We start from the raw sequence: 23,628 nt of genomic DNA on the forward strand, positions 1-23,628 counted from the left end.
CACTGTTTCCGATTTCATTTTTATTTATTGTGTATTATTCAAACTATTCTATCTATAGTACTATGATACATATATTAAAAACAAAGTCTGTGTTAGAATTTACGAAGTTTGGATAAAGATAGTTTTCAGATTAAAAAAAAATCGAATTTTTCTGGAAAAAGCATTTTTACAACTTAGTTGGATGCCCAAGGAAAATAAAACAAAATATTAGCATGTATTGAAAATTTAGAAAATTTTCGATTAGTATCGCTATTTTTTTCAAAATGTATTTAGTTTGGAAATATTTTAAATTGTTATATTCAAATGAATAAACGAATAAAAATTTAAAACTCGAAGTTAATAATTTAAAAGAAAATTTAGTGGCCATTTTAGAATGGATAAACTAATATCTATTTTAAATACGTAATCGAATCATTATCATGGAAAAGATTAAAAGATTTTTTAGCCGGGGACTTTTAGGAAAATATACGAATAAAAGCAAGCTACTTACTTTAGAAAACCAGTTTAAACGTTTAATGATTTAAAATAATTTATCACTTACTTTTGTCGAATATTCATGCATTAAATTTTAAAGGCTTAATTCTTAGTTACTAATCACTTAAACATATTATAAAAGCTTTAAAGATGAGTGTATTTCTAATCCAAAACATAGTAGCAGAATGATATTTTAGATCTGAACAGTCTGCTTTTATATTATTAAAAATTACTCTTAATAATAGCAATAATAATTTGCACACAAAAATAATGTATTTTGTAAAGTCTTAATGCGCAATAAATAAAAAAATATTTAAAAATTAAGTAAAAGATTAAAAAAACACATAAAACTTTTCGAAACTATTAAAAGTAGAGAAAAAATTGCACAAAATTAAAATTGATCTAGGTAAAAATCTTAAATTTAAGATTTGAAAATGATGTGAAAATGCTCAAAAAATTGTTCGGTGTCATATTTTGAAACTGTTAAAAAAAAGTGTTAACATTTCGATTTAATTTTAATTAAAAATTTAAAAACCCTTTCTTACTAAACATTCGCTATTTAAAAAGCAGACCTTCTGAAATTTAATTTGTATGATATAGCTAAACAATTTAATTTGGGGATTTGAAAATGATGTGAAATTGTTCGGTGTCATATTTTGAAATTGTTAATTGAAAGTTAACATTTCTATTAAATGTTGACTAAACATTTAAAACCCTTTCTTATCAAACGTTAGCTATCCGAAAAGCAGATCTGCTAAAATTTAATTTGTATAATAAACAAATAAAGAGCAAAATGAATGCATTTTTTGAAATCTATTTATTCAAGAGGATCATTCGAGTTACAGGAAATTTAGCAGTTGAGTCCTTTGCCCTCAGCCTTGATGTCGCTGACACGTTCTCCTTGCTCGTCGACGCACCAGCAGCTGTCGTTGTAATCCCAACATTGCTTTTTAGCCCACTTGCCGTCTTCCTCGCACTGGGGAATGTAGGCGTTGTCAATGTCTACGAGGGAATGAAAGCAGAATTGTCAATATTTGAACAAAAAGAATGGAGCTAAATTCTAAGAATGAAGATGTGCATAAAGCAAAACGCTAGGTTCTTTCCATCGGCCAAAGGTTGACCTTAACCTGTCTTTAAAAGTACAAATCTTCGCATACATAAACTGTAATTTACTTGTTGCTATTTGAAACTGTAAATCTGTAAGCACAGTGCTTTAAATAACAATCTCTCATGACATACATTTTTTCAGTTTGGGAATGCCACAGAAACCCGTTCCATTTAATGTAGTGGTGGAAAATGTACAATAATGCACAGTACCTACTGTATTCGTAGTAAATTCTTAAAACGTGCAATGCAGTATATAAACTCATATAAACAACCAGTACAGATTCTTCTATTTTAACTCGACACGTTACCGGCAAGCTGCTTCTATGATTTAACGGGCCGCGGCCGCGTTCACCCACTACGTAGCTTGAATACGTGGTGGATACTCGGGAATATACTGCATTAGCAAATACATATCAGAGGTTATTAACCGGTTTATTACTGTTCAGACTGAAGTCAGACTAAACTGAGGATGCCCTCTGGGAAACGTGGTTGTTGTTCTTCATTGGAAGATAATAAAAACTGTCATCTGTTTCAATCGTCTGTAGAGCGTCCTATGATTCTTTTATTGCATTAGAAAGAGGTTTAGCCACTTACTTATTATAGGTTACTTATCTAGCTATACGGAAGAATAACTTAATGGTTTATCTTTTGAGGATGATTGAATATTTTCATACATTCATTTTTTGACAAGAGTGAGATTATAATATCTTCACTGTACATCCGTACAACCCTCGGTGCCAAGGAAGAATTTTAGCTTTAGTATTTATAATGAGAGGGTAGAAGCACAAGTATAGGCATTCTTTTGAATAATTCGCTAGTCGTATTCGTCTAATAATCATTGGTTTCTCTCAAAACTATCCTTAAGGACTGATAAATCTTGAATATTGGACGCTACCCATTTGGATATTCTGGGCGAGTTAGTAGTTAAAAAAAGGTGATAGCGGAATGGTATAAAGAAAAATGAGAATTGGCATATTAGAATGAAAGTGGTTAATCATGAAGTAGATTCAACACGAAAAAAGCACACACACAAATGTAACGAATTCACTAATGGAACTGAAAAAAAAGCAAGTGAATGGCCATTAAATGCTGGAAGATCCTCGATAACCTCGTACAGATTTTAGTTATGCAAACACATTTCATTGTCTCTTTAAGTATGTCTAGAATCTTTGTTGGCGATGTCTTCAGAATGGTACTATTAGAATAAATATTTCATTATGTTACTTCATTCTGCTTTGGGTTAAGTTAGGGCTAAGGTAGTTCATCCTCTTTTCATAATATTATACTATATTATGCTATATTATATTATATCATTTAATATAAAACAATATTATATTTTATCATTTGCTATTTAAAAGTATTATACAATATCGTGCGATATTATATCATTTAATATTCAACAATATTATACAATATTATGTGATATTATATTATATCATTTAATATTCAAATGTTATACAGTATTCAGAATATTGTTTAATATCAAACAATATAGTACAATATATATGTGCTACTAGGGAAATGGTGGTACTTACTCCTGTCCAGCTTCTCCTTCCTCCTGAGGTAGCATCCGCACTCCTTGATCTTGGAGGAGATGGGGCTGGCGGCGTGACCCTTCTTGTCGTAGCAGACGCAGAACTTGCTGTCCCGGTAACACTGGAGTTCCTCGTAGTCACCGTTCTCCTTGCACTTAGGGATCAGCTTCATGATGGTGCCGATCTTCTCAGCATTCTCACGGTGCTTCTCGCAGTCGCTCTGTGGGCGAGCTGAAGTACGAAAAAGAAGAAATTATATTTATGCATTGTAATTCTTATTCTTGCACCGTGAAGCCATCTTAAAAGTATACCAAATAAATTGACCCTACAGCGGTGGCAAGAAGAATGGCTCAATGGTTCAATTGTCAGAAACATTTATCATCTCCAAAGTCTCCTTTAACCTATCATCTTGGAATAGACTAGATATTATCTTTGCAACCGGCCGTGTCCCTTTCCTTTTGTACTTCAAGCGATTTAATATTAAAGGATTTAATGTACCTGCGGTGAAGTAGACGATCTACTTTTCATTATGCCACTAGCTGCCCTCTCACCACATCTTTCCATCTTAACAAACCCACCTACGATCACGAACGAATCTGGTGGATCAACGTTATGGAAAACAAGATGTCCAAAATAATAATTAGAAATCTCGAGTGGTTCCTGCAAGACAATGAAGAATTGATCTCTCCAGCCCCAAAGCCTGAATAAATTTTTGTCTCGTACCTCAATGAAGTCCTTCTCTAAGAAATATTAACTTCAACTGAATTCCTTAACTTTAACTCATACTCCGAACACTTCCATTATCATTATTGTATTGTATATAGTTATATTTTTTGTGTACCATATGTAAATAATTTATTTTCTTCTTAATAAATCTTTTAGCGTATATCCATTCAACCGACAAGGAATCCTAGCGATTCCAAGGTCGGAGATATTCTAAGGCGAAAGAAAATAATGGTATTAGCTCTTTTTATTTGTATTAGTTTCAACATAGTTATACGTTAAGTGTATTATAACATAATTATGCTCTTAAGTCCTTTTCAACACAGCTATCCATAAGGGTCTCATAATGGATTTTTCTTTAAAGGATTTATCCTTATTCGTTAAGGATCTATTGACAGAGTTATGCTTAAAGAATCTGTGCTTTAACACTGCTTTTCATTAAAGATCTCAGATATAAGGATCATTCGGGAACATAGTATAGCTTGACGGTAAAGACCTTATTTCTTTACATTAGGGATCCCATATTATTATTATCCTTCAAAGGTCTTTATTTATAACATAGTTTTTCAATAAAAGTCTCTTGTTATAGTTATCGTCAAGGTTCTCACAGCAAAACTTGTCGGTAAGGGTCGTTTATAATATTAATTAAGGATTCCATAATATTACTATCCTTCAAAGGTCTTTATTCTTAACATAATTCTTTGTTAAAGGTCTCTTATCATAGTTATCTGTTAAAATTCTATAGCATATCTATATGTTAAGGATCTCACAGCGGAGATTTTTTGAAAGCCTCATAATGGTTTTGTTTAATTATATTAACGTTCCGTTTTTAAAGCAACACAAGCGTTAATTTGGGGCGGACTTCGTCATTTTGAGCCGCGATCAGCTGACGAGGATGGCACCTGAGTTGGCCCCCTTCACTCCAAACCTCCACACCACACTATCAGGAGGACGTTTGGCCCCGACGAATTTATCATGCACCAGACTCACTTACACTACTGTTCTTTGGTGGAATTGGGTCTCAGACCTTACTATCAGGCCACTGCGGCCCGCCTCATAATGGAGTTGTACATTCAGAATCTCATGACATTGTTGAAGTTATACATTAAAAGTCTCATAATGTAACTATCCTTTGTCTATATTTTTAACATAGCTATACATTTAGGTTAAGAATAAATAAAACAGTTGTAAAAAAATTTAGACAGAAATGATATTTTTGAAATTTTAATGCAGATAAAAATCGTCAACACATACATGTTTATAAAAATAAATAAATAAAGGAATTGTATATGCTACTTACCTTGAGCAACAGCCACAAGGGCAACAAAAAGAGCCTACAAATAAAATAATAATAATTATTACATTTTGTTATAATATTTTTCATTTTATTATTACTTCATGAAGACTTTTTTTAGATTATATTTCCCAAAAGAAATATACAGTTTTCCCACGTTATATTGAGAAGATTTTGAGATAATACGTTTCTTCAATGTTTATTTCTTCTATATTTTACTCTGCATTATTCTTCTGTATTTTAAAAAGAATTTCGATACCTTCTCATGTATCTAATATCTATGTAATTCTTCAGAATACAAAAATAACGATATATATCATTGTTTGCTCAAATTCATGAGAATTTTTTTTTTTATCAAACGCAATATCTTGTGTGCTTCTAATCACCCCGATAGAAAATCTCATGATTTCATTCGGTTTATATACAATGCAGTCACTTTTCTTTCTTCTGATAACAGTGTTAAAAAGAAATTATTATTACGTACTTAATTATTAACATTACACCACGTATTAATAAGAATGCTCGATTGAAAGTCTGTAGAATTCGGAATGACGTTTATTATGAAATTGAATTATGGAACTCATTTTCCTCAGTTTAGTAATGACGTAAAATATAAAATTTAAAAGATAATAGTTACTTCCGGTGAAGAATTTTGAAAGAAAGAAAGTAGAAAGGACTTTTGTAGCGGTTACATAACTCTACTACTTTCTCTTTTGATACAACAGAGGGTGTTGCCTTATTAACACCAAGGTATATTTCCCATGATCCTTCTTAGGGGTCATTATTAGATTGTATTCTGAGAGTCGTGCATTTTCGTGCTTCTTGTTTGTTTTGTCTTGTGAAATGTGGAACTTAGAAAATAATTAAACTCGTCTATAATCTATAAATATTATTCCTGAAACTCGTCTAGTATTTTTATACATCTCATAATGGAGTTATAAAGAGTCTCTCCCTCTGGACTTTTTATTTTTACTATGCTTCTCAATAATATTAAATATAACATCCGACATTATTGTTTAAACTTACAAAATCGGTTTGTTACGTATTCCGATAATTTGATTTCTTGATGATCCTTTCTTTAAAAAGCTTTTAAGTAATTTTTTTTTCTTTTTTGTCTATTCCTGTTTATTATCATTTTAACAAAATGATGGCCAGTGTATATTCAGTGTTTTCTTTTATTAACAATGGAAAAAATCCTACTTTTCACTGGAAATTATAACATTTTATTGTACGTTTCGGTGTCATGGGTGAAAAAAGAAAGAACTAGAATAATGGTTGAACCTTTTTTTTAATAATTGAAGGTTTTAACATGTAAAACTTTATAGATTAGTTTCAACAAATAAACGAGCGATAAAAGGCTTGTCTATTTAATGAATAATCAAATCTTTCTTGCATTTAATTTTAAGAAGGGTTTTACAGAAGAAACATTAAAAAGATCCAATGTAATAATTATTTTAAAGCGAATAATGTAGTTTAGAATAATATGAATACGAATAATTTTAAACGAACCAATTGAAAAGGCTTAAGTCAAATGAACCAATAAACTTAAACTAAATTAAAAAGTTATTAATCCCAATTATAATCTATATATCATGCTAATAGTAAATCTTTATCAAGCAAATAAACTCCTTCAGAGCATCGGTATTTTGTAAGCTCTAAATTTTCGGTGAAAATTCATAAATAAATCCAGAATAAATTATGGATTTATTTGTGGAATGATTAATAAATTATTCACTCCAGAAATAAATTATGGTTTCTCAGATGATGTGATTTATTTTTTAGTGCATCAGCTAAAACAATTTTGTAGAATTTCTGAATTAAAAATAAATAATATATCTAACTTTCTTGTTTCGAAATGGGTTGAAACTGTTATTCTTAGCTTTATGATTGATTCATACGATAAATTGAAAAATAATAACTTTTAATATAACTCACCAACAAGATAACGCACTTCATTTTAATGCAGCCTTTCTCTAAAAATCATAAAATACAGATAATCAGTAATTTAATCCAAAAAAAAAAAACATAAACCGTGAAATGTATAGCAAAAATGATACACTAGTATCTATAATGAAAAAAAAAATTATTTTAAAAATAAGTGTCAAAATGAAGATATGGACTGTAAATATAATACTTTTCAATTTTTTTCATCTGTATGTTATTGTATTATTAAATATATTATTTACCTAGAAGCGAGATATTAAACTTATATAGAATATGACTTTCAAGAACTTTATAATAATAAAATAAATTCTACAACATAGCTGTTGTCAATTGTAATTAATATCTTTTTATATTAATAAATATGCTCTCTTTAATAAATGTAAAATAAGAATTTTTTTTTGTGCAAATTTGAAATGACATCAATTTTTTTTCGGGTACAACCAATCTATTAAACATAAATGTTATTTTTTATTAAAGAGGTTCTTAATCATAAGCCCAAACGAATATAAATAAATGAAAAAGGAAATATAATTATCAGTTGTAAGCAATCTTCAATTAAGAAAATATGTGAGTATAATTATTTATACATTTTTAGAGAATGAATGTTGAAAGTAAGCACTATTTTATGGCTATAAAAATAGCCTTGCTTTTTTTTTTCTTTTATGCATGCAGAAATTATTCTTTCCGGAAAGTAATTAAAAAAAATATCTATAAATTTAAGCAATTGATTGTTAGATTAATTACTTCATTTAAACTGAATAAGTTACTGCAAGTTAAGTTAAATTGCAAGTTACAAATAAAGTATCGTAAATAAAATATGTAATTTTGAAATTATGTTTATATAAATTTCAGGATTTAAAAGTAACAAAAAATATATAAAGTTCTTTTCTTTCTTTATTATGCGGCATGCAGCGAATTTAGATGCTTAAAATATTGTCTGAGTGTATTAAAAACAAATGATTCTAGTTCTTTGATTGAACATAAGATCTATTTATAAAACTTAAGATAAGGCGAAAATATTTTATTTCAAGAAAGTGGCTGCTGAAGTTTATGCACTTGTAGAACATTAAACAGCCAGCGTAAAGTGGAATAGAACGATCATTTTATTTTCAAAGAACAAAGCAAGTTCTTTGTTTCGCTCTTATTGAATGAAAAGCTTAAGGGAAGTACTGTCCAATACGCTATCAAAAATAGCCGGATGTAAATTTTTTTGACGCTATACACTTTTATGGTATTAAAAATGCTAATGATGCGAATGATAAAGTTTGAGTTGACTTTTGAAAACACCAGTGAGAAATTATTGTAAAGAAGCAATATAAACAAGATTAAAATAAATCGTCTAAGACATTTTTATATTTATTATATTATAATTTATACTTTTATTGAACTTCGATGAATATTCATTATTTTTTTTATGTTTAAAAACGTTTACATAAATTAAATACATAAATGAATTATTTATATTTATATTTCAAGTAATGTGCGATTTTATAACAATGGAAATTTTTTTTATCCTCATTCAATTTATAGAAAGTCCATATAATATATATTTCAATAAGTTTTAAATGTGGCGGAATTATAAATGAAACACTTTTTTATGAATTAAAAAAGACGCATGAAAAAATAATGCTAACAGAAGCATTGAATCAGGCGGAGAAATTATAATTTAATAAGATGCTTCATAATATGTGTTATCGTTGATTAAGCGTAATATTTTATATAAAATTAAAAACTATATTAGGAACTAACTAGGAAAAATGTTTTCAAACGTGAAATTTAACTCCAATTACAACAACTGGAAAATACAAATTTAATTTTTGTGAAATATTTAAAATTATCAAACTTTTTTTCGTCTTTTAAAGCAATTATTTGTTGAAAATATACAGAATTAGCATAGTGGAAAGTTTATTGAATTTTGTTATTTTGATCATGATTGTTTTACTATGAGAGAAAATAAATAAAAGTATAATCTTTAATTACGATTGGAAGATCACTCTATTTTGAGAATTTCATAACTCATTAGAAAAAGTATCATAGAATTTTAAAAACGATTTCAGCAATAAAAAAATATGAATTCTTAGATTAACAAATTTTTTTTTCGAAAATTAATCAGTAGTTTTTAGCTTTGGGGACTTTCAGCTAAAAAAGAAATATCTAATGTAAGTAAATTTCATCATAATATTTATAGATTTAATTTAAAATCTACATAAACATTAGTCTTAAAAATGAAATCCTTCCTTTTCTAGAATTTTTTCGTCATTTATTTTAATTTTTAAAAATTTATTTTAAATAACTTTTTTTTCCATAGTCTGATTCTAGTTTTGCACATTTAAAGAGAGAATTGAAGGAAATACCAAAACTTGTAGCACTTAAAGAAAAAAAAAATGTTTTGCTTTTGGCATCAGACCATGGAACATTTTTTGAAAACGACCACGAAATTTCCAGTCTTTCTAAAAATATCTTATGATTCACAGCAGTTAATGCAAGAAGTGAGCTTGTGAAACATTTCGGTTTTGTTTTAAATTTAACTTTTTAACAGAAGAATTAAAAGAAAACTTTTAATAGTGCTAAACTTTTTAATAGAAGAATACAATTTTAAATCACGTGGTTCGCTACTGACCAGTTTTGTTTATTATTTATTTAAACTGGGTTGCTATTTATGAGACTACTGAGTCATTGCGAATCCAAATTTCTCTGATATTTACAGCTCAGCTCCGATTTTCGTAGAATTATTTTAGTGCGAAAATTTGAGGCAATTATACACTTGATATAAAACAGTTTAACGGCGCAGAAATTTGAAATAAAAAATCCATGCATAATCAAGATTAAAACATGAAAAAACACAATATCAATTTTATTAAAAAAATGCAAATAATAATTTTAAAACGATGAGTAGATTTCTGATATAGTTTGGCTTGATCCAACTCTTAATAATACATTAAAATAGTTACAGTTCTTGAAATGAAGATAGTTTATTTATTTAGATTTCAAAACTGGTAACTAATATTTTCAACACTTATTATTATTATTATTATTTTGTTAACTTCAATCTAGTATCTCGTATTTTAAACTATAAAATGAATGCAATGAGAAATTAGAAAGTTTGCTTACCTTCTAAGACACAAGGAACAGAAGATGGTATCCTTCAATCTGTGCGGGAATATATATAAGAAGAACGCCGGTTGTTTTTATTCCCACCCTAATCGATAACGCGGAGACACAACAGGTGTTGATAGGTAAATTTCTGCTGAATATGCATCAACGATCCTTTTCTTGTGGGACGCACAAGGAATTTCGGAACAAACTTGCCGTGATTTAACCTTCAGAAAGTGTCGAAATTCACTTTCTCGGATAAGGGGACTTTTTTTTTTTTTTAATAAAAAGAAAACATTCTATTCCTTTCGAAGAATACATTTTTCCTAGTTTTATCTCATCGTGTTTTTATGAAAGATAACAAGAGAAAGTAGGTTACTGAAGAGGTGAAATTTCCTTCCAATTATCTGTAGTGAAAAGGAGAGCTCATTTGGAACTTAAAATTCGTAAATTAATTTCTAAATAAGACATAACATTAAAAAATAAACATAAAATTAGTCTTCAGAAATTTATTCGAATATACATTCACATTGTCAGGTACATAAAAATCTAAACGTAGAACAGGGGTGTGCAGACTTTTCCAAGTTACAGGCTACTTCTAATTTTTTCAAGCTGCTGCGGTTCATCCAGTGGCGTAGGTTTGTTGAGCTACAAAAAAGGGGCTACACTATTGATTTTAATTTTATAATAAATATAGAATATGTACTTACCTACATAATTGCAAACATGGTAATAATAGCCACAAATATAATAGTATCAAATGATGCATTTAATATAAAACAGTTCAAATTTCATTAAAAAAATCATTTTCATCTAAAGTTAGTTCTTGTAATTATTTCTAGTTACAAGAAGACTTAGTTCATCTTGAATATGTCAGTATATAAATACTAATTGCTAATCTTGCATTGGATTTTAAGTGATTGACTGTGAAACGGGAGCGATATGTTGTCTTAATTATATTTGTCGTTGAAAATCCAGATTCGCATAGGTAGGTAGAGCCAAAGAACGATGTTAAATGATATGCAACTTTTTTTTAAATGAGGATACTTTACTTCTTTTATTAGATTCTAAAAGTTATACTTAAGTTATGAACTACGGGTTTCTAAAGTTATGCCATTTTGAAAGAGAAAATCTCAATATCCCTCAAGAGATAAAGCGAATATATAATTTATATTCTCAGTTATTTCTTCTACTCAACATTGCCAAATGGGTAACACATGAATGTAACAATGGGTTCTAGTCTAGTAAATTCTTGAAAACGTCCCTCGAATTTGGAGTGCAGTTTTACTATTTCATCCTTATATTTCTTTTTGTTTAATGTATCTCCGTTGTTAAACACCTCGTCAGAAATATTTTTGAAATTTTTAGTCGGTGTTCCATAAACATGTTTCTTTCAGTATGGGCGTCTAAGGTATTAGTATCTTTAGGTACCCAAAATGTTTTGGCAGTCCACCGGTCGATCGCGATTGATTTAATGTCCACCACTGACGTAGAAAATAAATTTTTCTACATTTACGATAATTAGGGTTAAGCAGGATATTTTCAGACAGAATACTGAATTTTTTATTTCCATTAATCTGATACAAAATCATATAAAATGCTTGCTCTTTTTTTTATATAAGCCGTGTCGGAATGGTTCAACTTTCTCACACAGTTTTGATTTATCTTCTTATGTAGTAAAAGGAGTCAAGAATATATTTTTGAAATCTTTCCCTATAATGATTAGGTCTAAAAGTTTCATTTGCAGTTTTGGTTTATGGCTCTATGCTAAATTTCATTTAGTATGTTTGTTGTATTTTGGAATGATCAAATTTACATAGCCAAAGCCTGACATCGATTCGTCGATGAATTCAGTCCAAAATGAAATACGGATATACAATTTTGGCTTTCAATCGTAGACTAAAATTCAGTCAAAATTTTTTTATTATTTATCATGTATTATGTATTTATTTTTCATTTATAATGTACCTGAAAGAAAGGATAGACCCATGAGCACTTTACCATTTCTGTGAAGTACTTGGTGTAATTTACAATCATACTAAGAAAAAAAACTGTATATTGAATTTCATCCATCTAAGTCTTTGCATTTTTAACTTACGGGTTGCGCAGGCAGACAGAAGTTTTAAAATGTTTTTTTTCTGAGTCAAGGAGGTCTGAAATGTTTAGATTCATAAATATCTTAAATCTTTATGCCATTGTAGTACTTTCTTTTTGTATATTTGGTATACGAAAAGTAAAAATTCCTTTATTTTTCTTGTTATCTTTATTAATAATAACGATGAGCATGTGTGTGTGTGTTGTATTATTGACGATGAACTTTCCAAACCGCTTTACCTACAGCTATAAACCGTGGAGGTTCATAATGTTCAACATGGAACTATTTTTTAAAAAAATGTAATAGAATTTTGATTTATTAAAAATGAAGCTAAATTTGGAGATTTTTTCACGATAACTTACGAAAGATGATTGCTTAAAAATAATTTTTATACTGCTCCAAATTTAAAAAATGTCTTTTTTAATAACACCCCTTTGACAGTGGTGCACATTCTTCCTGCATTTCGGCCATTTCCGGAAACTATTTTTCATTTCATCTTCAACATTGATGGATTACGTTCTTGCTCTGAATATCTGGGGAGATATGGCCTTAAAAATACCTAACTTGTATTCACTTTTTATATAGTTCTATTTCTAATTGAAATTTCAAAAATGTCGCTCTGAAATGCAATTTACCACCTCCAAAAGCGTCTCAAAAAGAGAAGCAAACTTCTGTTTTATATATATATATATATATATATATATATATATATATATATATATATATATATATATATATATATTGCATTTAGACACATACTATCGGTTACAAAGTTTCTTTAAATAAGGTGGGAAATCATATGAAAACACTTTCACTTCGGAAATAAAAGGAAAAGGAGAAAAAAAAAAGGAAATAAGGAATATAAGGAAAAGGTAAGAGGAATAATAAAAGAATTACATTTTTATATCTCACCCCTAGCGAGAAAGTGTAATTGAGTAAAATTCTTCTTGTGTACATTTGCACACACAAAGTTTAACATCTCTGTCTACAAAATTCGAAGAGATATGTTTATTTTTAAATTGAGACAGATTCATCACACATTTAGGTGAAAAAATGTAATTCGGAAATGCGAATGTATTCAATCCAGAAAAAGTGTTATTTGTAAATACATTCATGTCCAAAATTAAGGTCACAAAAATGTTTTTCAAAGTAATTCTAAATGGCTACCAGTAAAATTTAAACAAATTATATTTTATATATTGTGAAGGACCTGTAACACGATATTAACCTTTGTTGTGGAAAAAAATGTTGTTTAGCATTAATTTTTGAGGAACTATTGAAATTAGACTGTTTAGGCATCTGGGATTTTTGCCTGCAATTTTGTGAATATTGCATTAAAACAAAAAAATTTAACCTGTTTCCAGTGAGAATGAGTTCTCACAATCGTTTAGATGATTCTTTGGGATGAAGAGCCGTTGGCAGGCTTGAAGCTGGGCAGTATCAAGCGGAGGTGGCTCGATGGTTATAAGTGGCACTGAAAGTGGTTTCCAGGTAGTGGAATCAATTCCAAACATGTGGTACTGTAACCAGGAAGGCTGGCCAAGGCCGTCACAGAGCAACAACGCCTGCACAGGATCGTTATTTAGCATTAAGCGCACGACGGCATAGGCTGACAACGGCTCTTCAACTTGGTCGTGACCTTGCTGCTGCGTCTGGAATAAGAATTTCCAGACAAACAGTATACAGACGTCTAGCAGAGAGGGCCCTTTATGCCCGGCGACCAGTTGAGTGCTTTCCTTTGACTGCATCCAGCAGAAAAGCCTGGTTGTTGTGGTGCCGAACACATCAGTCTTGGGCACAGCAAGAATGGGGGCATGTTCTTTTCAGTGGTGAGTCGAGATTTACCACACAGAGTGACACTCGTCGAATCTTCATCTGGAGAGAGCGAGGAGCTCGGAAGCATCCCTCCTACGTAAAAGAAATCGACAGATTTGGTGGCAGAGGAATCCTTGTCTTGGGTGGCATAATGCTGGGCAGTCGTACACCACTGCGCGTCTTCGATGCGGGTACTGTCTATACACATCGCTATAGGGATGATATACTTGATGTCTATGTGAGGTGGTTCCGGGGTGCTTTTGGCCCATACTTCATGTTTATGGACGATAACGCGCGTTCACACAGAGACCAGATCGTTGATGATTTTCTTAAAGAAGAGGATATTCAACGTATGGACTAGCCCTCGTGGTCTCCGGATCTCCATCCTATTGTACATGTTTGGGATGGTCTCGGAAGAGCCATTGCACAGCGTAACCCCCCTCCTAATATCCTCCAAGAATTAAAAGATTCACATTTGGAAGAATGGGCTTTGTTGCCCCAGGCATTTATTGACACCCTCATAAACAGTATGAATAGTATAGCAGTGCATGGTGGTCACACTCCATATTAGACAGGCTTTTCCCGATATAAATGCTTTATCTCTGATTCATAATGTAACACTTTTTGATATACCCTTTTTGTTAGTTCCCAATTAAAATCTTTTCCATGTTGTTATGTGTCTATGTTCTTTCTTCCATTATAGTGTACCTCTGTGTCAAATTTCGTGGCAACACAGCGAATAGTTTTTCATTTTTCGCAGATTTTATATTTGTGACCTTAATTTTGGACATGAGTGTATATGTGAATGAAGAAGTCATCCAATGATCATGATTTCAAAGAAAATCGCAGATTTTTTTTAAAGTAGCGAATAATGTTTCTACTTTGATAGATCGATAGCTGCAACTTGAAATTTATAAAATAAGGGAGAGAAAGTTGAGAAATGGAACATTTCATATATCTCAGGGAAGTATTAAAATTCCTATCAAGAAAATAAAATTCTTTGTCGACACTTGTGTTTTTTCTAAAAGAACGACATATTTCGGTACTAAGGGACGCTCGGATGTTCTGCCAATTTATACTGCATGTAATCGTAATGCTGGCTTAGTTGCGGAAGAATACAAACGTCGTGTTCCGATTTTCCAGCATCCTTCTAGGACAGGGATGGCGAACCAGTGGCACACGTGCCATCGATGGTACAGAACACAATATTTTGGGCACACCGCCGATCAAAACGGTTTTCAAAAAGGCTTGTATGTGACTTCATTTGATAAACTGAATGCGTCCCAATTCAATTGGTTGGAAATCGAAGAATTTGAAATGCAACTGATTGATTTTCAGTCTAGTTTCATGTGGATTCAAAAATTTATTGAAACAAGGAAAAAGTTGGAATGGATTGAAACAGAAAGGTTAACAAGTAACATAAGTAGAAATGCCAGTAACCAAATTTTGGAAACATGGAATTCGATTCAAACATTTTAACTGTTTGAAGAAGTTGGCTCATTCCATTTTAAGCATATTTGCATCTATGCCTGCGAGTCATTTTCAGAGAAGAATAACATTAAAGACTCGCTTAGAAACCGTTTGGCAGATGACTCCAATTCAGCGTGCATTCTGAACATTTTACAGTTCTAATATAAATGATTTGTCATCTTCTCTGCAACAACAGAGGTCACACTAATGCTACTTTAATTTGAATTACACGTTTAACTAAAACATTTACTACTATACAGGGCAAAATGTATTTTTTCGTAGCAAATAAAGAGTTTTGAGCTGTTAGTATTTAGTTTTATTAACTTCTCAAAAATAGCAGGCCAAAATTATTTGATGGCGCATCCATACCTCATTAGACATTTCTTTAGAAAAAAGGGCACGTCGATCCATAAAAGTTCGCCACCACTGTTCTAGGAAGTGTCAGAACGATGCGACTATTACAAATTAAATGAACCTTGATTTAACTCAGAGCAACAGGGAGGATGTAGGGTCATAAATGTAATGCATAAATAATAATAAAAAATTATTAATTTTTAAAAAAAATTACAGTTTCTTTCCAGAGAATCCAAAATACATCTAAGTACTTTCTTTGATGAAACTTTGCAATTTGAAGTATGTCTAATTGTAATAGTTTAGGTAGCAGCAGTCGCTTAATCCTCTATCGGGGATTCTCGCGAATTTTCCTACTTATATGAATCCTATAGAGACAAATTCAATATCTATATATATATAACACTAACGTAAGAAAATCGTTAATCGTTAAGAAAAATCGAGCTTATTACTTATAGTTGAATGGCAACAGTCAAATATAAATAAAACATCATACGAATTTCGAATTATTCATTCATTGAACATTTTTCAGCTATACTAAATCAAATTCTTCGCTATGGGTTGGATGGATGGAATTTGGCGGTTTATAGCACAAAAGCCGGTGTCGGCTACTTCGCTATGGGAAGGTAAAAAAGTGAAGGGACATAATATCCTTCATATCATTTTTGGATAAGGTTATATTTTTAATTTTTTCTGTAAAATGCGGTTTGTTTTACTGAGTTTTTATTTTTTAGAAAATAAATCATTTTCCGTGTATCACTTACTGCTAAAAAGAGGAATGTTGAAGACAACCTTTTGTTTAAAATCTGATTTCATAAACCTTTTTCCAAAAATTCCTCCTTTTTTACTTTCTCTTATAAGAAAGATAAAAAAAGAAAGTATGTTGATTGCCAAAAAATTCGGAATTGTTATTTTGAAGAATCTTCTCATTTTAGACTTAACTGAGTTTGAAAAACGCACTTTTGGCATCATATCTGTTTCTCTGTGACAAAGGTAACTCAAAAACACTTTGAGCTAGGCGAATGAAATTTGTATTATGACATTTACATCCAATTCTTAGATTTCTATCAAATTTTGAGTAAATTCCATCCAGAGGAAGTCTGTCTATCCGGTTGATTGAACACGATAACTACAAAACGAAGAGAATGAGATAAATAAAATCTAATTCACAGATTTAATATCTGTCGTGTAGAAACCTATCAAATTTTGTACCAAATCTAAAAAGAGATTGACTATTTTTTGGTCTGTGCTTTCAGGAAAATGTAAACTAGATAACTCACAAATGCAGTATATCCAATTTAGTATGTGATTTTGTGATTACAAATATAGTTTTGTATCAAATTTTTGTTCTAATCAATCAGGAAAAATGCGCCTAAAGCATAAATCCGATTTTTGGATACTATTAACTGCATTCTAAGAATGAATCGGCAAACTCTCGCCAAGGATCGCAGGATAGATTGTAAATTCGCGCCTAAAATATTTCGTAGCTATTGTACGCCAATGCTACGTAAAGCGTGCTCTGGCATTGTAAATTTATTAGAGAGTATACGAGAAACTTTTCACTTCATAATTTTATGCATATGGGTGGTGGTAAAATAATATGTTCTATTAAAATATAAAAGAAATTTTCGGCATATACTATTTTCTAATTATCAGACATCTAAGAAATTTATTTTATCACGAACATCATTATCACCGAATGACAATTTTTTAAATTCTTTAATACACACCAAAGTTGCAATCCTTTTAGCATTTTTCATTAAGAATGACAGCGAAACGAGTTGCAATATATTATTATGCGACATTTACAACCACGGCATATGTCAATGGATTTATGACAACAAAACTGGCATTATAAAAAATAACGCTAAAGTGGTATGACAGCAATCCTTAGACACTTTTAGCAGACGATTGTTTTTTGTAATAAAGTCGTTTAATGTGATCGCAAACGATTCTATCTTTCACTTTATATTATCAAAATCTTCTATTATCGTATTCAAATACACGCAAAAATATTCATTCGTTATCAGGTTTGATGTAAAATGGTAAGTAAAAGAATTATATGAAGTATTATATTAAGTAGAATTATCTATACATATAAAACGCTCAAGTACGGGCACATAAATCGAACTTATTACTAATTGTCGAATGGCAACAGTCTAATATAAACAAAATATCATAAAAATTTCAGACCTCAGTCATTGAACATATTTACAGCAGTACTGACTCAAACGTTTCGCTTAGCTAATTAATGGAGCTTCAAAATACTAATAAAATTGTTCTGAAGATACTTCGCCATGTCACCAACGAGAACATTTAGGCAGAGGAAAGAAGATATATAAGAAATCAAGAAATAAGCTTCAAACAAAAAGTTCAATCAAGCACAAAAACAGGTTTAACTGTTGTCACATAAGTAATTGTGGTAAGAATTATAATGTACGGTTTATCGTCAAGCACATCAAAATCGTACCAATCTCTCTAAAAGTATGCAATCTTATGTGCATACCAGAAATGCTAACAAACGGTTTTCAATGTTGCAATCAAAAACTGTCACGTTTATATTTGGCGAGAAATGGCTTAAAACTTACTCAGTTTTGGAGCCCGTATATTAATCTTGTATCTAGCCGTAATCTCTATGCCTTGCTTTTGGAACTGATACTTATATCTTCCAAAACAATTATCTTATAAAAAAGTGCTTTTTGTTTTATCTGAAGACTAAAAAAAAAATTCCTTTTTAACGAAATAAATTTATTTTTCGTACAATTTTTCATTTAACTTTAATAATATTTTTAATTCAGTTTGATACACTATCAGAAACAATGTTTTTACAGGATTCAAATTTTCCATCAAAACATTCAGGTACATGATTTTGCCAATCATTGAACCAGTAGCAGGATTTTCATTTCTGCTTTTATTTCTTAATATATACATTTTGTAATTTGCAGTAAACTACTTTAATTGAATCCATTTGTTTAAGTCGTATCAAATAACACGATGAAATTTTTTTAAGAAATGCATTTCATATTAATTAACAGCCTGTAAACTGAATAATCTTGATGAACAAACTGGTCTCCAAAGGCGGCTAGTATGAAATAAAATAGTATTGCAGAAGTAGAATATCAACTATATTTTTACATTTTCTTCTCACCAAATGATATTTGAAAGTCTGGTTAACGAGAAAATTCAACATTATGGACCTAATTCTGCAGCTGACCATGAGGCAGTCATTAAGAATAAATAGTATCTTCTAATTATTTCAATTCCCATAAAATTGATCGAATATATTGAAAGGCATAGAGGATAGAATAAGATAGAGCCGATAATATAAAAAAAGTGTTCAGAATGTGTTTAAGTGATAAAATAAACCCATCAGTACAATGGCATAAAATGATCTCATATACTTTTAAGTCATCTACTCTCTGTGGCAGAACAACCTTAAGAAATAAACATTATGAGGCCCTTCTTTTTTATAAATTGGCCGGTTTGATTCCATATTTCAATACATTTTCAACTTAATGAACTTCCTAAAGATTCATTATCATGTGAGAACATGACGTTGTTTTGGTTTGGAGTTTTTGAACCCTCAAAATTAGGGATTGCAATACCGGACCAAAATTTCAATACCGGTATTCGGTATTTTTTAGATCTTAATCCCGGGATACCGGTTTTAATACCGGTATTAGAAATTTTAGAAAAAGTAAGAAAACACAGGTGTTTCTTTGTTTTATTTGCCAGTTTTGTTAGAGAGTGTAAATATCACAAAAAATAATTTGTAACTTATAAATTATAACAGTATATAAAGAATTACAAAAAAGTAAAGGAACAACTTATTTATTTAAATCACAAAAAAAGTGTAAATATCACTATTCAGTCTGTGGTACTATTACAAATTTTTGAAATGTGATCTTAAAAAAGATGATGCATCAATTGTACTGTCAATAAAGATGAAAAGTAATTTTGTGTAAAAATGACCAGCTGTCGAAAACGCTCTTTCGGCATCTACGCTAGTTGGTGATACTGTTAGCAATACGCGATATACTTTTTCCAAGTATTTACCTCTAAATCCCTTATCTTCAAATAAATCAATTTCTCGTCGGATGGTTTTGTATATAGCTGATTTCTGTATTGTATTTTGGTTCGTTGAATTTTTTTTTTATTTATCGCTAATTCTAATTTTTGTTCAAGAGACAATTCCTTTTCACTATCGACAGTAGTGTCACCATAATCTTCGATAACTGAACCGAATTTTTCTGAATGTGGATAGGTTTGTGGGTAAAAAATTGTAAAAAAATTTACTATAAACTTAACCAGATTTGAATTGATTATTTTCTTTTCTTCTTTTTCATTTTTAAAATCATTATAATTATGTAAATACCATAAGACATTTTCTATTTCGGTATGCCTTTCTTCTGTGCGATTTTTCAATGTAATATATAATTCTTCAGATAGTGATGTGTGCTGTTCTTTCAGTGACTGCAACATGAAATTTATTGTTGCATTAGCTGTTAATAAATTAGAATCTCTCCGACATAATGCCTCAGTAGTCAGTTTTATTGGAAGTAGAGCTGATATAGTTCTAGATATTAAGTCGAATTCACTGTCTGAAAAATTAATTTGCAGGTTTAAGTCGATTATTGCTTTTTGGATTGGATTTCTAAATTCCAAAAACCGTTCCATCATTAGGAGTAAACTGTTCCAACGTGTCTTAGAATCTATTATTAACATATATTCTATTTTCAGTTAGTATATATTTTTGTAATATGGCATTTTTTGTAGGGAAAAGTTTAAATATCTTAACAATTTTTTGAACTTTATAAATTATAGGAGGCAATTCCTGAAGGGTTAATATTTCATCCTCATTAGCAATATCAATTTCCACAATTACATTGTCATTATCTTCATTGTCAATATCACTCTCACTCTTACTCTCTTCAATGTCAGAATTCGAAGTTTCCATATCCACAATATTTGGATTCTTCTGTTCTTTATTTTTTGGTATAATATATCTATTACTCCTAATTCAATTCCATGAGCATAGCACAATTGCTGATTTGCACCAATCAACTTTCCAACTTTTTTTATAACTGTTGCACCATTAGTTGTTATGGATACAATATCTTCTTTCAGGGATAATCCATGTTTCGCTCATTTAGATTTAAGCAATTAATTAAGCCATTCATTAGCTAATTAATTTCGCCAGTTAGGGAGACATAAAAACAAAAATGTATGCTATTTTGCTGCGTTGGCGATCCTTGAACATATAGTGGAGACAATTTAAAAAATTTCTAGTAAATACCGAAAAACCGGTATTTAAACTTGTGAATACCGGTATTACGAAATTGTAAAATGGCTCAAAATACCGGTATTCGGTATCCCGGTATACCGGTATTGCAATCCCTACTCAAAATACATGGGCAGGAAATTGGAGATTCATCGCTTTTGAGGCATCAATTTATGGCTTTTAGGGCTATTAGAAAATGATAAAGATGGTGTTACTTATTTGGAGACTTATCACCAACAAGAAGTTGCTACTTGGCGCGAACGTCTGCAATGTACCCGATTCCCCTGTCTGTCCAATAAAGGGAAGGGTTGTAAGAAGTCCTAAGAAGCACAGAGAAGAAATGGGAATGCGAAATAGCGAGGGAAGGTACCGGTATATATATATATATATATATATATATATATATATATATATATATATATTAAAATTTTCAGTTTTTCTAGCTGACAAAAAAAGTTTCGGAGCTCGGGTGATTTTGAGATGAAAAAAGAATAATCGCTTTTCTAAAAGGTGACTACTGCGCAATACAATAGTCACGTATTCATTCCAAACCAGTTTAAACCGGATTTTTGCAAAAAAAAAAAAAAAAAAATGTTTCGAGATAAAGCTAAAGTTTTGGAGCTTGACCAATTCTGAAATGGGGGAAGAAAAAGAAAAAATCATTTTCTAAATATTGACGCATGCGTAATCTGATACTCACATAATTGTTTTCAAACCGGTTTAAACTAACGTATCGTATTAAAATGATGGATATTTACACAAAAAACATAGTAAAATAAGAAAAAGGTCATACCTAAATTTGGAAAACTATAAAAAAGAAATGGCAAACAAAATTAAAAAAAAAAAAAAACGCTATCTCGCATCAGAAGAACATAGAGCAAAATTAGAATTAATCGATGATAAGTGATTAATTTTTTCATGCTAAAAAAACCGTCAAATTATACAAACGTTTTCGCGGTAAGGAAAACAAACAAACAAAAAAACATTACAGCTGGATGTTGTTGTACCATCGGGACAACCGAACAGCATTTTTCAGCCTTTCTACACATGCTCTGCGTACTCGGCCGTCTACTGTTCGAGTGTAAACCCGACATTAAGATATTTAATAATACGAAGTAACCAGGGTATGAATAATATTAAAATCATTTCTATCTTTTAATAATATTTTTTATTTGGTTATGGAAGTTGAATAAAATATTTTTGCTGGCTGCAAAAATTTTATACTTTGAACCCCACGCTTTTCTTTCTCATTGAGATATAATATTTGAAAAGTTTTAAATCTAGTTCCAGAGATGATTTTTTCAGCCGTCATTATTGCGAGGGTCCATAATGTCCGAATTCTATCATAAATCATCTATTTGTGAGACGAAAGAATAAAGCGGGATGTAAAATTTTTAAAAAATACGAGGCAATCTTAATAGCTGAATAATTTTCCGATTGAACTTCTAATTTTTGTTTGGTTCCATTTTCTTGTCATTCTCTCTTACTCAACAAATGCCCTTTTGCAACTGTCATTTGAAATGTGTTGCCATACGCAAGAAAATAAATAAAAAAATATTTTTAAATCTAAATAACATTTTCCAATTCACAGTGATGTCGACTGTGCATCGACAAGAAGTGGTGAGAAGATTATGGGGATTATTTAAAACTAATAATTCCACACTGAAGTCATTATATATTTTTTTCCTCAACTTTGGACGAAATGCGCGACCAGAAGTTGTAAACAAATTTTGATTAAGAAAGTATTGTGATTAAGAAACTGAATGCTTAGGTAATGTTTCAGAATGCGAGGAATCTTTTTAAAAATATTAGAAAAAAAAACATTAAAGGCTTTATGAGAAAAATGATTTTTGCTGAACAGGTAGTGTCACACTTTTGAGGGTACTCATTAACATCTGGTATTAATTAGCATTTTTTTAATATTTTGGGTTAAATATTGGTTTAAATACATTTGGAATGACTCATGATTTTGATGTTTCCTTCATAATAATATTTCATTCTTGTACATTTGGCGCACTTGGTAAAATATTAATATTAAATTAATTCTTGCTCTAAATTTAAAAAATTAATTAATATTTTTATATTTTTTATCTTACATATTCTTAATATTTATTTTTATTTATTGAAAATGGGTGACATTTACAGCCTATTTTGCTCATTTGCTAAATTTCTCTTTTAGAAATCTTAGTTTTACTATAAAGATATTCAACGTTGTGTGCTTTGACTTTGAGTCATGCCCGTTTCACTATATTATTGTATTGGATGGAAATCGAAAGTTAATAAAGCATTGAACGGCAATTTCTTTATATAATTTTTTTAATAAAATCTAGAATGCATTTTCGGGAAACTTTTCTTTAGTATAACTTTTTTATAATTTATGTAGTTCCGTTACACGTTTTCCAATGTACTGAAAAAAAAATTTGAAACTTAAAATTAATTATGCTCT

General features: G+C 30.3%; 1 protein-coding gene across 1 annotated transcript; it reads right to left on the reverse strand.

The window, feature by feature from the left end:
* Positions 1-1,272: 1,272 nt before the first annotated feature.
* Positions 1,273-10,269, reverse strand: LOC129989463 (U24-ctenitoxin-Pn1a-like). The gene is made up of 5 exons (XM_056098018.1): positions 10,189-10,269; positions 7,069-7,106; positions 5,140-5,173; positions 3,117-3,347; positions 1,273-1,476 (listed from the first exon to the last, which is right to left on the reverse strand). Exons 2-5 carry the CDS (start codon positions 7,087-7,089, stop codon positions 1,325-1,327), a joined length of 438 nt encoding a protein of 145 aa, XP_055953993.1. The 5' UTR covers positions 7,090-7,106; positions 10,189-10,269; the 3' UTR covers positions 1,273-1,324.
* Between the last annotated feature and the right edge of the window lie 13,359 nt (positions 10,270-23,628).

The sequence above is a fragment of the Argiope bruennichi genome, chromosome 10, assembly GCF_947563725.1.
Source record: "Argiope bruennichi chromosome 10, qqArgBrue1.1, whole genome shotgun sequence".
NCBI classification, from domain to species: Eukaryota; Metazoa; Arthropoda; class Arachnida; order Araneae; family Araneidae; genus Argiope; species Argiope bruennichi.

What these genes read in the sequence shown, in the direction of transcription:
- LOC129989463 (XM_056098018.1), bottom strand. Translation starts at nt 7,089, where the DNA reads ATGAAGTGCGTTATCTTGTTG. An exon ending in CCTTGTGGCTGTTGCTCAAG is followed by an intron (nt 3,348 to 5,139) that starts GTAAGTAGCATA and finishes TTCGTACTTCAG; the next exon opens with CTCGCCCACAGAGCGACTGC. An exon ending in GAAGGAGAAGCTGGACAGGA is followed by an intron (nt 1,477 to 3,116) that starts GTAAGTACCACC and finishes ATTCCCTCGTAG; the next exon opens with ACATTGACAACGCCTACATT.